The 15,813-nt window shown below is 40.5% G+C and overlaps 1 protein-coding gene across 4 annotated transcripts in view; it reads right to left on the reverse strand.

Moving 5' to 3' along the window:
* Positions 1-5,210: 5,210 nt before the first annotated feature.
* Positions 5,211-15,813, reverse strand: part of TFEC (transcription factor EC) — a 130,210-nt gene continuing 119,607 nt past the window's right edge. For all 4 annotated transcript variants that reach the window (XM_083699426.1, XM_083699427.1, XM_083699425.1 and 1 more), the window contains exons 7-8: positions 11,975-12,122; positions 5,211-9,782 (exon numbers count right to left, since the gene is read on the reverse strand). In XM_083699426.1, coding sequence (XP_083555552.1) covers positions 9,405-9,782; positions 11,975-12,122 — 526 coding nt within the window. In that variant the 3' untranslated portion in view covers positions 5,211-9,404. The remainder of the gene's footprint in view (positions 9,783-11,974; positions 12,123-15,813) is intronic.

The raw sequence follows: 15,813 nt of genomic DNA on the forward strand, positions 1-15,813 counted from the left end.
CTACCCGAAGAAGTCTCAAAGCGGCTAACATTCTCCTTTCCCTTCCTCCCCCACAACAAACACTCTGTGAGGTGAGTGGGGCTGAGAGACTTCAAAGAAGTGTGACTGGCCCAAGGTCACCAGCAGCTGCATGTGGAGGAGCGGGGAAGCGAACCCGGTTCCTCAGATTACGAGACTACCGCTCTTAACCACTACACCACACTGGCTTAGGATTTCTTCCCTGTCGTGATAAGCTATGGTTTGCAATGGAGCTCTGAATTGGCATTGCACAAAACACATCTAGACGGGTGTTTCACATATGGAAGTCTGCTTCTACCAGCAGATCCCCATTGGTTTGTGCATGCCAACTATAAAGATTTTTAGGCAGAGACTGCTAATTTCCCTAAATATTATGTTCAATTTTTGTCTATTTTTAAAGGGAGCCTCATGTGCCTAAATCAAGGACACCATGGAGCACAAGGGATTTTTAGAGATCTCACCAGAAATCAGAGCTGCAGAGGGTGGTGCAGTCTTGGGTGCAGGCAGAAGGAAGTGATGCAGTGATGGTGCCACAGGGATAGGTGCTTCAAAGGTGGAGGCAGTGGTATGAGCTGTGCAGCAGAGCAGAACAGGACTTTCTGTTCCTCGCCAACCCTGGGTGAGGCTTAACAATGGCTTTTGCTTAAAAATGATCGTCCATTATCACTTTATGATACAGTCCAGCATGTAGATTTCTGCTACCCTACTGAATCATAACTTTGGGGTGCCATATTTAAAAAATAAATCAAAATGGCCCAGGGACTTAGCCGCTCTGCACATCACATTTTTAAAGTGAAGCAAATTATATAACTGCAGTTCTCTAGCAAACGTTTGTAATCATTGAGAGACTGTAGTTGTATATGTATTTACCTCAGATTAAGCCCCATGCAGCAGAGTGGGGTTTACCTCTGAGGAAACATGCATGGGATTCAATGGTAGGTGTCAGTTAATAGGTATAATGGTGCTCAGTATGCCTGGCATCAAAATACAGTGGTACCTTGGGTTACAAACAACCCAGGTTACAAACACTTTGGGTTACAGACTCTGCTAACCCAGAAGTAGTACCTCAGGTTAAGAACTTTACCTCAGGATGAGAACAGAAATCATGCGGCGGCAGTGGGAGGCCACATTAGCTCAAGTGGTACTTTAAGTTAAGAATGGTTTCAGGTTAAGAACAGACCTCCGCAATGAATTAAGTTCGTAACCAGAGGTACCACTGTACCTGGCATATATCCAAGGCTGAACCATTTCGAATGCCAATTTATGGACATAGTATCTAGCAAGGGCATGAAGAGAATACCAAGCTCCTATCATTCTGATGCTGTAAGTGTTAAACTGGTATTCTTAGATTATATGAATATAGTAATATAGTATTTTAGAGCTTTGTTCTGATGGTCAGCAAAAGCCTTCCAAATGTGGAAATATATGTTAATGACAGATATATCGGCAAACAGGGGAGGGATGCTAAGTCTTCCAGGAACTTTTACAAATGGCATTTTTGAGACTATGATTCAGTAGACATTGTTCCATATGGCCCGTTTCAGTGCTGACACATTTAGGACCATGGCAAGAGACAAATAGACATATGAAGTTGCAAAAACACACGTTTCATTTTCTGAAAAACAAATGCCTGGAAATGCAATGAATGTGTTTGCTCCACGTCCACTGATTTCACTTAGAATGAATGCCGAGGGGGTCACATGTGTCATCTCAAGTGTTAACAGCAGCTATGGGGCAGGAGATTCCAACCAGGAGCAAAGGGCCCCAGAAGGCATTCACAGTTTCCACTCCTGCTCTGGTTCTGATGAAACATTCTCTTCTTCTGGTGGCTATTGCCACCAGAGCAAAGACACTTACGGGAGCATGCCTTCCAGGACTGATAGCTCCCATGGGTCCATATGCATGCACAATTTTTGTTGGGACTATAGCTGTCCTTCCCATGCACTGTGGTTCCAACACGCTGTGGACTCAGATGACACCGAAGTTATTAATACTTGGGGGGGGGGGCAACGACAATTATTGTATTTCATGTAACTCACTTAACATCACATCTACTTTGGTCCTAGGACTGTACGTACATTCCAATGGTGTACAACAAGAATAATGGTGTGAGGAGATGCAAGGGCAGTGGCATACCAGACAATCTGAAGAGCTTCTCATTCTGCTCCAAGAGAGAGTGAGATGTCCCTGGAAGTGTGGCAAGGCCACACTCTGGAGAAAAGCAAGATGCACAATCGCCAGCAAGATAGACATGCTAACAGCTACCATTTCTGAGACCAATCCCAGGGAGGAGGCGCTTAGAATAAAAGGAGCAGAGATGTGGAAGAGATGCCAGTGAGGCAGAAGTTCTCAGGTGGCCAAGCATAAATATGGTGGATAGTGAAGACAAAAGATGGAAGGGTTGGACAGGGGGGCAAGGCCAAGGGGAATGAGCAAGCACTCCCCCAAAGGAGCCGTAAAAGGTGAGAGAGGTGAAAGGAAGGACTGAGGGGTGAGAGAAACTACCTGAGCAGGAAAGCTGGTTTCACCAGGGTCACAGCACACAGATCTATGTGCAGTGTTGGGTATTTACCATAAAGCTGTGTCATAGAAGGGATCCCATGATGATAAGCGCTCTAATGTCAGTCTGAGTGCTAGGCCTACCAGGAGTCAATGAAGGTAAAGGACTTCTTGGCGTTCCAAGGATCCTTGGGATGTGGGGAGGAAGGTTTGGAGAAGTTCACAGAGGCTGCCCGTGAGATTGTGATCACAAGCTCTGCTTCCCCATTCACACTCTCAGACCAGCTTGTGAAAGGACCTCCACACTCACAAATGGAATGTGTATAGACTCTTTCTGCATGATCAGGGACAGCATTTTTTGCACAAACCAAGCCTAAGCACCTACAGTGTGTACACAAATAACTCTTTCACCATGGGGTTCATGAAAACAAGGGACACAACCTCAGTCCCTTGGCCACTTGTTGATTGCTCCACAGTGTCACGCATGCATATTCTTCTGTCTTCACCCTTGGAATGACTTCCCCCTGAGAAAATGTGTTTGTTTATTTAAAAACATGCCTATACCACTTAATATTTCAAAAATCTTATCAGCACAGACGCTAGATTAGCAATGATCTGAGGACCCTGAGAGAGGTCCCTGCTGAGGCATAAGTATTTATGTGTGTTGCAATGTAAAATTTATAGAATGGGTGACTGTGCTACCCTATATAGGGTCTGTCACCCTACTCTCACTGGGTCCAATTTCTTGGGTTTCTGGAGCTTCTAACCCCTGTCCCCAGGCTACATAAACTGAAAGGAGGGAAGCAGATGTTGCTATTATCCTGCCCCCCGGTCCTTGTTCTTTTTATCCCTTGTTCTGGACAGGTGTGCTGTATGTTTATAAAGGTTTGCAGTGGGTGCCAAGAATAACATCGCAGGACATTCTGCATTTGAATTAATAATGTCAGCTGAGTAAAATATTCCCCTTAAATTTCAGACATAAATTAATATCTTCATATTATCTTAATAATGACACACCACTGTCACATATGACCTCAATAAGAACAATTGTCATTTTTAATGAAATCTGGAAGAAAAAGCTAGTTCTTGTACAATATGAGAAATGTTCCTATCTCCTACAGTATATGCCCTCCCCATGAATCTATAATGCTCACCATACAATTGTTTTTCAGCACTTTCTCTCACTCTAACCTAGCCTCTTATTCAATTATAATGCTCGAATGAGTCACATGCAATATTTCCAGTCCACTTTTCCTGGCTCATGAAACTTTTTAACGAAATGTTAGCATTTGCAGACACCAGATGTTTTGACATAAGGAGAAGCAATATGCAAATTTTAATCCATGCTAGGAACAATAGCCTGCAGGCACCATTTTTTTATTACATGAATCATATACTTAACCACAATGTGGTGGATTATATCAGAATCATTGCCATCCTGAGCATTCTACACTTGTCTTGTAGTTGCCAATTAATGAAAGTGATATATATTTATGTTGATGGGTATCAGTGATTTAACCGAGACCACTTGGCACTTAACTACCAGAGCATCCCTGATTAAATTTGTGGTCCTGACACTGATTAGTATCAAAACTTCACAGGTGTGTCTCTAATCGGCATTGTCTGTCAATACACAAGATGCTGACATCAAATTTGATTGTAAGCGCTTTTGTAATATCACTGTCTCTAATCAGGTAGGCAGCATGCAATGTTTTCTTAATTTGAATATTGTGATTCAATTTCTCCATGCCGTATATAACCTTTAACGGCTCCCTTCTACCAGGTGCTGAGCATTCTTTGGATTAAAATGCACTAAGCCCTTTGCAGATTCAGATCCCTAGTGTGTTACCACACACGAGAGTCACATTTCCTTTTCTAGTTCATCAAATTCAAAATTAACTGCAAGAGTGCTAATTAGCCTCCACTGTTTGCAACACAATAATTAAAAGAGTTATAATTAAACAGTTCCAAAGCAAATAAATCTGATGTATGACTAATGGTCTCTAAAATAATAAAAAAAACACTGTGTTTTAAAATGTGCACCACCAAGACTACAAAACTTTGTTAAATTGTATTCATATTTAATCACAGTGTGCCATTCTATGATATACATAAGCTAGCACATGCATTCCAAGAATGGAAGTACTCTTAGTACCAGGAGTTTTAAACGTTAACAAGCAAATCCTTACTAAAGTTCATTAAACATGGGTATCTTCCAAGTGCCAAAATGTTGTCTAATTATCGGCTTTCTGAAATGTTTTACATCCTAAAGTACCATATTGTTTATCCTAGATTGTCTGGGGAACATCTAGTATATCAAAAAGGGTTTCCAGTACTTCTTCATGAATTAACTGATATCATCTTGCCTGCTAGCAATTCCGCAACATTTAAAAAATGTTTCCCATAAATCAAAGCCTTAGCAGCAGGAATAAACAGAAAGGAGGAGATCGTATTAAATGTATAATGGGAAGCTTCTGGATCATGATGTCTTATAATGGATGCAGTGTTTAGCTGTTGTTCGACTTTGTCTCTGCTGGGTACCCTCTCAGATGTGCTTAGCTGGTGTTATTATATTGTCTCGCTGGATGTGATGCTTATTGTCAGTCTGAACAAAACAACTTCATGTGGGCTCTACAAAGACCTATTTTACTTTTGCTTGAGAACTGTATACCTATAATAAATATAAATATCAGCCCATATTAAAAGTAGCTTTAATAAAGATTGCATAAAGGTACGAAATAAAGCACCTTCTGTTGCATACTTAGAAAACAAGAGATTTGTATTAACAGGAGAAAATAGCAATTACTATAAAAATGACTCTACAGTCTCATAATAGCAATGTAAATGTCTTAACTGATCTAAAAGACTTAACATAATTTTAAATTACAATAATTTTACATTCTCCGTTTTTATATACAACCCTATTACAGTCAAATGTATTATAATAACAATGTTCTTATTAAGATTAAGTGGCTGAATTATTCTCAGCCCTTTATAGTATAAAGCAACAGCATTTCTAGCTCTTAAAAAAATGGTTTCACTTTTACCATTTGATATCTACAATGTCGGCGATAAAACACTCTAGAGTTCGGGCTTTTTGTTGTTGTTGTTCAATGAGGACCTGTGTCCATTTCACAAATTAGACAAGACAGCAATATTTCAGTTCCTCATTTTGCATAACGATGAGTTTACTGGTCCATGTATTCTGGAAGAACAAGATAATTCTCGAATGTCTGTTATTAGCTTGTGGGGTGGGGAGCTAACCAGCCCTTCTGCTCCAATGAATATTTCAGTTCCTAAGGCCTCCACCATATGAACAGTACATACCTATTACTAAGACTTGATTAAAGCTGTATTGGAAGCCTCTCGGACATATTTCTCATAAACTACACTTGTAGCATACACTCAAATATTAATCTGGTCTGCTTTCCTTTCCCATTCCGGGGAATGTTGCGTGAACTAAGACAGGAAGTTCCATCTCCTTTCTATAAAGAGCTCTATATGAGATCTCCCAGGGTTTGATCTTGCCAGGTGCTGAGTGTCAGTAAAATAACAAAGGCCTGTAGCCAAAGGCACTATGCAGATACTTAACACAATTTGCACAGCAATTATTTTTAAGATTGGTGCAAAACCTGAGTGTGACCAAGCATACTAGAGATTTCAACCTGCGCTGGGTTGCTGTCCATTCAAATGGCAGGCATATAATCCGACAGTTGGGAGATTTGTCTGCTCGTGTTATATAATGGAATTGCTTTTTTTAAAAAAATAAAAATAAAAATTCAAAACGAACATTTGAAACACTTATGCATGGGTACTGCAATGTCTTTTTCAGAGAAGTAAGGAGATTCAGTATCTCCTAAAATCCAGAGTTCAAAGGAACGACCAAGCATGCCCATAGAAGCTGAATGAGAAAACCATGTAGAACATCCATATTTAATTTCTTTATCTCCATTAAGGACTTGTCCACCGATGTCTTTAAAATAATGTGATTTCTATGAAAGGCCAATCTGAAATACTCTCTCACTTTCCACTTCTGAAACATCACTTAACTTTTCTAAGTGCAAAGTTGGGGGCGGATGAGTGCCAGCTTATTTCCTGATTATTAGTATTTGATATAGAATTATTCTATTTATTCAGTTCAACAACCCACACTATTCTCCATGATCCCTCTAGATATGAAAATGATGTGAGTAACCCATGCCCTCTTACTGCTAAACCTCTATTATTTCATTAATCTATATGTACCATTACAAGTGTATTACCACCTTAACACATATAGTTACCCTAATAATCTGCTGTGATTCCAAGGTCACCTTTTGGATAGTAAATCTAGACTGATAAAATATCACCAGAAAGTTAAACCCCACATCCGTCTGTACTGTAGTTTTAGCATAAAACGTTTGAAAGGGGAACAAGATATACCATAGTACAGCAAAGTAAACAAGCTACACTTCTTAAATATTACTTAGCTGCAATTATTATGGTTGAAAATAATATCATAATCTAATGATTACTGAGTATAAAGTTGTGCACTAAGCTTGCTTTTTTGCATTGTTCACAGTTCAACCCTATTCATGTCTACCCAGAAGCAGGACAATGAATTCAGTAAGATTTCCCCCAGGTAACTGTTCATAGAATTGCAGCCTTAATTGTGTATGATATGTAGCATCATAATTGCAGGAATTATGCATCTTTTCTAGTCTATTTGACCGACATACTTTATCGATTCCTTTCTCTGATCAATAATGTGAAAATACTTGAATTTTTCAGGTAACAGATTTCCATAAACTGCAAAACAATGTATTAAGCATTGCCATTTCATTTTTTTAAAAAAATCTTCAACATTCCTGCTGCATTAAGGGACAAACAACATCCCAGATAGAGAGATAGAAAGTCTATCTAACTTGTATTAACTAACTCTCCAGTTGGATAATATTCCCATTCTGCAGAGTTTTAGAACCAGTATCAATATGTCGTTTAAAAATCACCAAACATTAGGACTGAGCCCATAAGGAGCTTTTCCTCAAATTGTGGGAATGGGGGAGATTTAGGGGCACAAAAAAGGAGGTGAAATAGGGATTTTTCTTTTCTTTTCTTGCCACTACTTTCGGCTTCATGGCAGTGGGTCCTCCCAGGATGCTAGTGGCCAATTTACTTTCACAATGCTCCTGGAACAATGCTACCTTTTCACAAAGAATTGTTTCATGAGGAATTGGGGCTGAGAGTGAAAGTGAGGCTGAGGGACTTCAGAGAACTGTGACTAGCCCAAGGTCACCCAACAGCTGCATGTGGAGGAGCAGGGAAGCAAACCCGGTTCACCAGATTATGAGTCCACCGCTCTTAACCACTACAGCACATTGGCTCTCAACCTCATCTCCCCAAAACAGTTGAAAAGTCCATCTCCCCAGCCTGCGAAATTGGCAACCGTCTCAATTCAGCCCTGATAAACACATTATCTAATGTGTCTCATTCACTTTGGGAAAGGTGGGTGATAATGGTTATTTAGCACAGCCCTAGGATGTATTTCCCTTAGCAGTGACAGAGACCAAGTGCTTAAACCAAGTGCCACTCAGTTTCAGGCCTAGCTTTGTTAGCTACTGTAGACCGAGTATTCTCAGCTCCTTTGGAAGAGCAGTGCTGGCCAGTTTATATGGTCCAGGAGCAGACTGGACTGAAAACTACCGCTCCAAGGTCGGCTCCTGAATGCCCGCCCCCAGGCCACCATGGATTGGCTGAAATTCAAACCAGGTCTGACAGGGATCAGTGTTGCTCCACGGCAGCCAGGAATAGAGCTAACAGGAAGGTGGCGGTGCTCTGGTCGGTCCCAGAGTCACTGCAACAGGATCCAACCACCATCCACCCTTGAACCGGGTAAGCGGCCATTCTCAGCTCCTTTGGGGTGACAGATTCTGTTATAAACAGTAGCAGCCTAGCTTTTTGCCTTTGATTCGTCAACAGAACAGTACCATCTGCTTGCTGTACTTCAGGTTGTGGCTTCACCATCTCTTACTTCAGGCTCCCAAATTGGTATACCCATCTCCAAATCTTGAGTCATGTATGGCTGCCCTTGGGCCCAACACAGCCCCGACAGCAGTCCACTGGTTTTTGGGGGATACAACCAGTGCTTTTTTCCCAGGGGTATTCAAGGGTTTGCAGAACCGGCACCTCTTTTTTTGTTGTTAAAATGTGTGGCACTTACTGTAACAACTTCCTGGTGAATACCGGCCCGTATTTGTCTAGAAAAAAGCACTGAGTACAATATTGGTGTATAATTGCAAGGAAACACATCTGCAGCATTATTAGTAAATAAATATGAATCAGTGGATTTGATCCAGACTGGGTCAGACTGAGAGCAGATCCATTGAAATCAATAAAACTGAAGTTAGTCTTAACTTAATGGAGTCCTACAAATTTCAGTGGCATGACCAAGTCTAGATCTTATCCATTGCAAAATGTCAGCTGTGAAATATCAGTGTTACTGTGATCACTTCCAACCAAAGATAATGCTTTTCACCAGAGCTTCTTTTCAGGGGGAACTCACAGGAACTCAGTTCTCGCACCTCTCAGGTGGGTTCTGGCATGTCTCAGGTGCCATTCTAAGAGAACAAGGGAGGTGACTTCCGGAACCTCTTTTTCTATAAAAATAGCACTGCTTTTCACTCTATTGCTCATCTGTGTTGTATGCACACACACACACACACAGAGAGAGAGAGAGAGAGAAAGAGAGACCTAAACTATATATTCCCAGGGAGGTTCTCTCAACAACAGCTGACTCCTCTCTTTTTCCAGTTAAGCTGAGCAACAACATAAATACGTTTCATAATTTTCTTAGCACCAACGAAGTCGAAACAAAACAGCAGCACCCTAACTATGCAGTCTTTTCTGTGCTATACATCATCTCCATCATCTGAACTGAAGCTACTTCTTCTGCTGCTTCCTTTGGACACAGCAGGAGACACAGAGGATAACAGTGGATCTGTCCCAAATGGTGATATTGTATCGTCCAGTAATATGTCATCCAACCTCTGCTCTTTCAAAGCGGCACTAAAAGACAAATCTGTAAAGTGCGAGAGTGGATCCGAAAAGGCTGCAGAGGCATCGCCAAGGTCAGAGTGTTGCTCGTGGACCACAGCAAGATGTTGAGAATAGTCTACTGAATTCTCTTCTTGATAGACCTGCTGTTTCATGACATGGGATGCTAAGTCCACCGTGCTGATTGTAGGCATGATTGGCAGGCCATGAGCTCGTGCTTGTATTTCTAGTTCCTGTGGTTTAAGACAATAATATTTAGAACATCACTGTAAAAGGTGAGTTGATTTTGTTTCCGTAAACCAGAATGGGGAAACTGTGGCCTACCAGATGTCATTGGAATCAAACTCCCATCAGCCCCAGTCAACATGGCCAATGGTCAGGGATAATTAGAAGTGTACTCCAACAATATTTGGAGTGTCACAGAGGTTCCCTTCCCTGTTGTATTCTGAGATGTGGTAATGAGGGAATTGAAAGCTACATCTGAAATAATTCTGAAATCTATTTTGACAGTATGCTTAAAATGTGCAATATTCACACTGCTGACACACATTGTACAGCATGTTGTTTTTTAGTAGCATAACAGTGATGTTCATACATTATACTTCCACAACCTGGTGCCCTGCAGGTGTTTTGGACTAAATCCACAATCATCCTTGACCTCTGGACATGTTTGCTGGGGCTGATAGAATTTTGAGTCCTACAACATGTGGCAGGTGCCAGGTAGGGCAAAGCTGCACTAGAACACAGTAGGTTGTGAAGCTGGCTTGTTTAATGAGCCAGAGTTTGCTTAAAACCACAAACTCTGCTTCTTGCATAATGGCAATCCAGGATACCATGAAAGTGAAACTACACACTGACAAAATCCTTCTTCCACCCTTCTTTGAGGACAGGGGAACACACAAGGCTGTTCAGGCTTGTAAATGTTACACTGAACTATGGTTAGCATGATAGAGGCATGTGGACATTATGATTAACTATGGTTTGTCATGATGGTAATGAGCCTAGGAGAACTAGGAGGAGGATACTGGAAACCTCGGGGTTTTTTGCTAACCACTGTTTAGTGTTATGTCCAAATTTCAACAAACTGTGGTTAGTGTTAACTGTAGCTTACAGAAATTAACCTACTACAAACCATGGCTTATTAGTTAATGCATTTCAATAAACCATATTTAGTTTAACTACAGTTCAGACATAAAGCTAACATATAATTAATTGGAAATGGAAGTAAAATATTCTGATCTCCTCCTCACAGTCGTGGCAGAGGAGAAAAGGGAAACAGTGGGTGCAGAATCCTAAGACTCATTCTCATTATGACGAGTCAGAGTTTATTGATATGTTTGAAAACTGGCAATATCATGGGCAGTTTCAAAGCATAAAAGAGTATATTGGAGACTTCAGTGTTTAAATAATTTTTTCAATATACCAAGTTGTTGAAAGGAGTAGCACAGCTACGCATAATGGACATCTATTTACATTGCGGCTCAATCCACCCAAATTTAAGCATTTTTTAATTCCATTATTTCAATGAGAAAATTACAATGTAATCATAGATATTTAACCATCTACTATGACCTGTTAAACTCAGCAGGGCTTACTAATATGTCTACTCAGAGGTAAGTCCCATAGAGTTCCGTGAGCTTACTCCAAGGTGTGAATACAAGATTGTAACCTTTAATTTCTCATTTAAATCAATGGCTCCTAAGAATGACTAATTGTGACTGGATCAACGGTTGGATGCATGATCCAGCCAAACCTAAGCCCTTTGGAGTCGCCTTGATTTTAATGGGAGAGTTAAGCATATGCTTAATCTCCCCCACTGAAATCAGCAGCTTAATTTTCGATGGATTGTGCCCTGCATTAAGTACTTAGAAGTGATGAGAAAATCCTGCCAGCGTTTCTACTTGCTAATTATCTACCAAAATTCAGGAATGCTATCTAGAAGCACACCAGATACCTTACCCAATTAAATATGTTATAAATCATGTGCGCTCTGCTACAGAAAGCCGCGGAAAGATGATGTGTGCCTTAATTTAACGTGGCACAACATACCCCAAGGTAACACAATGTCACGGGCATTTTTCAAAGTGGTATGCGGTATCCTGGAGTCTTGAGTGTTCAAATACTATTTTCAACAAACAAATGAAATAAGGAGTGGTTTTTCCCCTTCCCACCTAGGTCCGAAGGGCAGAATGTCCTTACAGCCTTGCCCTCTAAACCACTGCAATATACACTGTTGTGCAGCTAGCCGTACAAGTACTGCTGCACAAATTAAATACTGCAATCAGTAAGATTTTTCAGCATTGTTCTGTTAAAGTACTATGGATGATTGGAAAGATACTGCAAGACACAATTTGATGATGGAGAAGCAGGAGGGGGGTGGGAAGAGAGGAAACTCGACCCCTAACGGGTCCATCCCGATACAAACCTGAATTCGAAGCAAAAGCCTCCTATTGGCCTGTTCTAATTTCTTCTGTCTATGCTCTAATTCTCTGCCTCTTTGTTGTTCTTTTTGTAGCCACTTGATATACTCCACCGATGCTTTTAAAATAGTTCCTTTGTTCCAGCGCATATCACTGCAGAAAGTGGAGATAACCTTTTCACAATTGTGCATGTCAGCAAAATTCATAAGAACGTACAAAATCTTTTACATTAATATGAAATAATGATTTACATGACCATTATTCACTCTTAGATATTATTGCTTCTGAATGGAAATTTTAATAGAATAGTTAAGAAGCCCTTATATAGTAAAATTAATCCCAGAATGAAAATAAGTGTCAAAAGAAAGTAATAAAGTGACTTTTTGTGTGTGGAAGAGCTAAATGCAATATCATGATTCTACCATTACAGTTTTTATATTTTTAGTGAAAATTGCTTTTATTATTAACTCCAAGATTAAAATCTATGTGCAGTATTTCTACATTAATGAACTAGGAAACATACATTACTGAGAGTTTAAGCCTAAATTTTTAAAGATCATTTCAAATATACTTCTCTTTTTTCCTGACTTTCTAATGAGGATGCTTTTATGCTTATTGGAATAATAATAAAAAAGGCTCAGTTTTGATCCCTACTGCTGATGATACACAGAAACCATAGTTTAGCAACTATTATGTCATATTACAAAACCTGTGTGATTAATGCAAACTAAAACAAACTTCTCAATATACCGTATGAACACCTGTTGCCTTGTATTGCATTGCACATTCATGCTGAAGCAGTTTAAGAGGAGTTACCAACAACTGCAATTGTACAATTGCAATCACACAGAATTGCATGCATCAAGCTGTATATTTGAAGTAGTGACATAAGGAAAGACAGACACTTGGTAGAGTTGAGAGGGCACCTTGCCCAGATCACGTCTCATAGGGTGTCACAGAAGCTATGTTAGTTTCTGCCAGCTTATACACTTTCACAACTGTACAGATCTTTAGGACCAAGGTGCCAATATAATTGGTCCTGAGTAATGAGCTGCTTCTTCTTACAAGTTGGTTTGGCAAAACAATGCAAATAAATGGTGTGGTCATTCCCTCAAAACATCTGGGTTGAATCAACAAGTATAGGGATTTTCATATGAGGGCCAGTGAAGCCAAACTGGGTATACTGGTCCTGGCTTAAGCTGTGATCTATACCCTAGCGACCTGGAATTTCTGTCTTTCTGGAAGTTTCATATTTTTATCAGTCCATCCCCTCCTCTCCCAATCTCAGTGATCCAAACAGAACCAACATCAAGTTCAGTTAGGTCTGGATTGCAACAAAGAGAAGCCAACCAGGTGATATCCAACTAAGTCAAACATAGAATAAAACCACTAAGATAAAGGTGCTTAATTTACATAGGTCTGTAAATGATGTTGCATTTAGCTCTTCCACACACAAAAAGTCACTTTATTACTTTCTTTTGACACTTATTTTCATTCTGGAATTAATTTTTACTATATAAGGGCTTTTTAACTATTCTATTAATAGTAGGTTTACTCTGCATATGACTTAGTTGGCTATCACCCATTGTAATTTATAGGCTATGTTGTACACTATGTTGCATTACTATTCAGGGAATCTTTTCCGGGATTGATATGAACAGCGGTAGTTAACAGCGCAGTGGGGTTGCCTTACTTGCCTGTCATCCCTCTGGCTGAGTTGCCGCTGCAAACAAGGACAGAGAGAGGCAAGGTCGGTGCACTGTAAATATATATATTTACATATATATGGCCTATGACTGCACTAAGTTTATCGCTGGTGAGTTCATTCAATGCAGCTTGTCACATCAACCGTATACTTATGTTAGTCTCACATAGCTTTGTATTGTTATAAAAATCCTTAATTTAATCAAATATTTCTTAGCTCTTGGAAGGGGGAAATGTGTCAGAGAGATATTCCACCCCAATATCGTGTGGAGCTGTATGCGCGAGAAAATGAAAGGCATAATGTTTGTATAAATAAGCAGCTACATGATTGCATCACAATCATAATACCACATACCATTTAGGCTTAGTGGAGTGGCATTAGAACTCCAAAGATGAAAGCATAGGCAGTAAATAATAAACTGAGCAGTTCATTCTAATGCCGCTTTAGGCTTTTAAAATCATGCTATTTACAGCAGTGTTTTGCCAAACCCCCTCTTGTAGGAAGCAGAGGTTTACAGCTCACTCGGTACCAGTTGTGAAGTGCACAGGAAGGCATTTGCAATGGGGAGGTGGGCTTCAATCAGGGTTTCCCTTATCTTTTTTTTCTGAACTAAAAAGCCCCAGAGAATTTTGGTTGTACTTTTGGACACTTTTTCCAGTTCTACGGTGTCCTTTTTCTGATATGACAACCAGAACTGCACTCAGTATTCTAAGAGTGATTGCACTATGGACTTTTTAAAGGTGTTATGATATTGGCATTTTTGAAAAATCAATCTTTTTCTAAATTTTCATAACGTAGAACGCTTCTTTATCATAGCTGCCACAAATTGGGCCAATGCTTTCACTGGATTATCCACCATGACCCCAAGTTCTCCTTCCTTGTCAATCACCACTGGTTCAGAAGCCATCACCATGCAAGGTTAAGGGGTGGCAGAAGGATGACACACAGCTCACTTTATACTTAACTTAAAATGAACTGCAGTTGGCATTTATTGCTGATTCATCCAGTTTGGAGAGATCCTTTTGGAACTCTTTATATTCCCCTTTTGTTTTTACCACTCTGAATAATTTGGTGTCATCACCAAAACATACACCTGATGGCTCACTCCAAATCATTTATGAATTACTAAACCATCACCCATCCCAATACAGATCACTGGGCAAAGGTAAAAGGGTAAAGGACTCCTGGACGGTTAAGTCCAGTCAAAGGCAACTATGGGGTTGCAGTGCTCATTTCGCTTTCAGGCTGAGGGACCTGCTGTTTGTCCACAGACAGCTTTTCGGGTCATGTGGCCAGCATGTCTAAACCACTTCTGGTGCAATGGGACACCGTAATGGAAACCAGAGCGCACAGGAACACCTTTTACCTTCCTGAAACAGTGGTACCTATTTATCTACTTGCACTGGTGTGCTTTTGAACTGCTAGGTTGGCAGGCACTGGGGCAGAGCAACAGGAGCTCACCCAGTCACATTCAAACTGTTGACCTTCTGATCGGCAAGCCACCCACGCCCCCAGTTCTTCCATTTGTCTGCTGTGGGAACTGTCGATTAATTCTTACTGTTTCTCCTTGTCCAGTTATTTTCATCATTTCAACTTAAAACTCTTTCTGCCAACATGTTCAAATTCAAATAAAAGAAATCGGGCAACCTTCCAATAAAGTCCCTCCCCCAAAAGTTTAAAAAAGGTCCTTTTGTAATCCTATTTACCACAATAATTTTAAGAAGATTTCTCAGCTTTTTGGGGGGAGGTGTGTGAAGCCCATGAAACCATAAAGCATTTTTGTTATTTCAAAGCACAGAGAAGCAGCACAGGTTTTTCACTGCAATGCGCTCTATGGGGCTGCCTTTGAAGGTGACCCAGAAACTACAACTAATCCAGAATACGGCTGCTAGACTGGTGACTGGGAGCGGCCACTGAGACCACATAACACCGATCTTGAAAGACCTACATTGGCACCCAGTACGTTTCTGAGCACGATTCAAAGTGTTGGTGCTGAACTTTAAAGCCCTAAATGGCCTCAGCCCAGTATACCTGAAGGAGCGTCTCCACCTCCATCTTTCAGCCCAGACACTGAGGTCCAGCACCAGAAGGGCCTTCTGGTGGTTCCCTCACTGCAAGAAATGCGGTAACAGGGAACCA

The sequence above is a fragment of the Podarcis gaigeae genome, assembly GCF_964106915.1.
Source record: "Podarcis gaigeae genome assembly, chromosome: 10".
In the NCBI taxonomy this organism is placed as follows: domain Eukaryota; kingdom Metazoa; phylum Chordata; class Lepidosauria; order Squamata; family Lacertidae; genus Podarcis; species Podarcis gaigeae.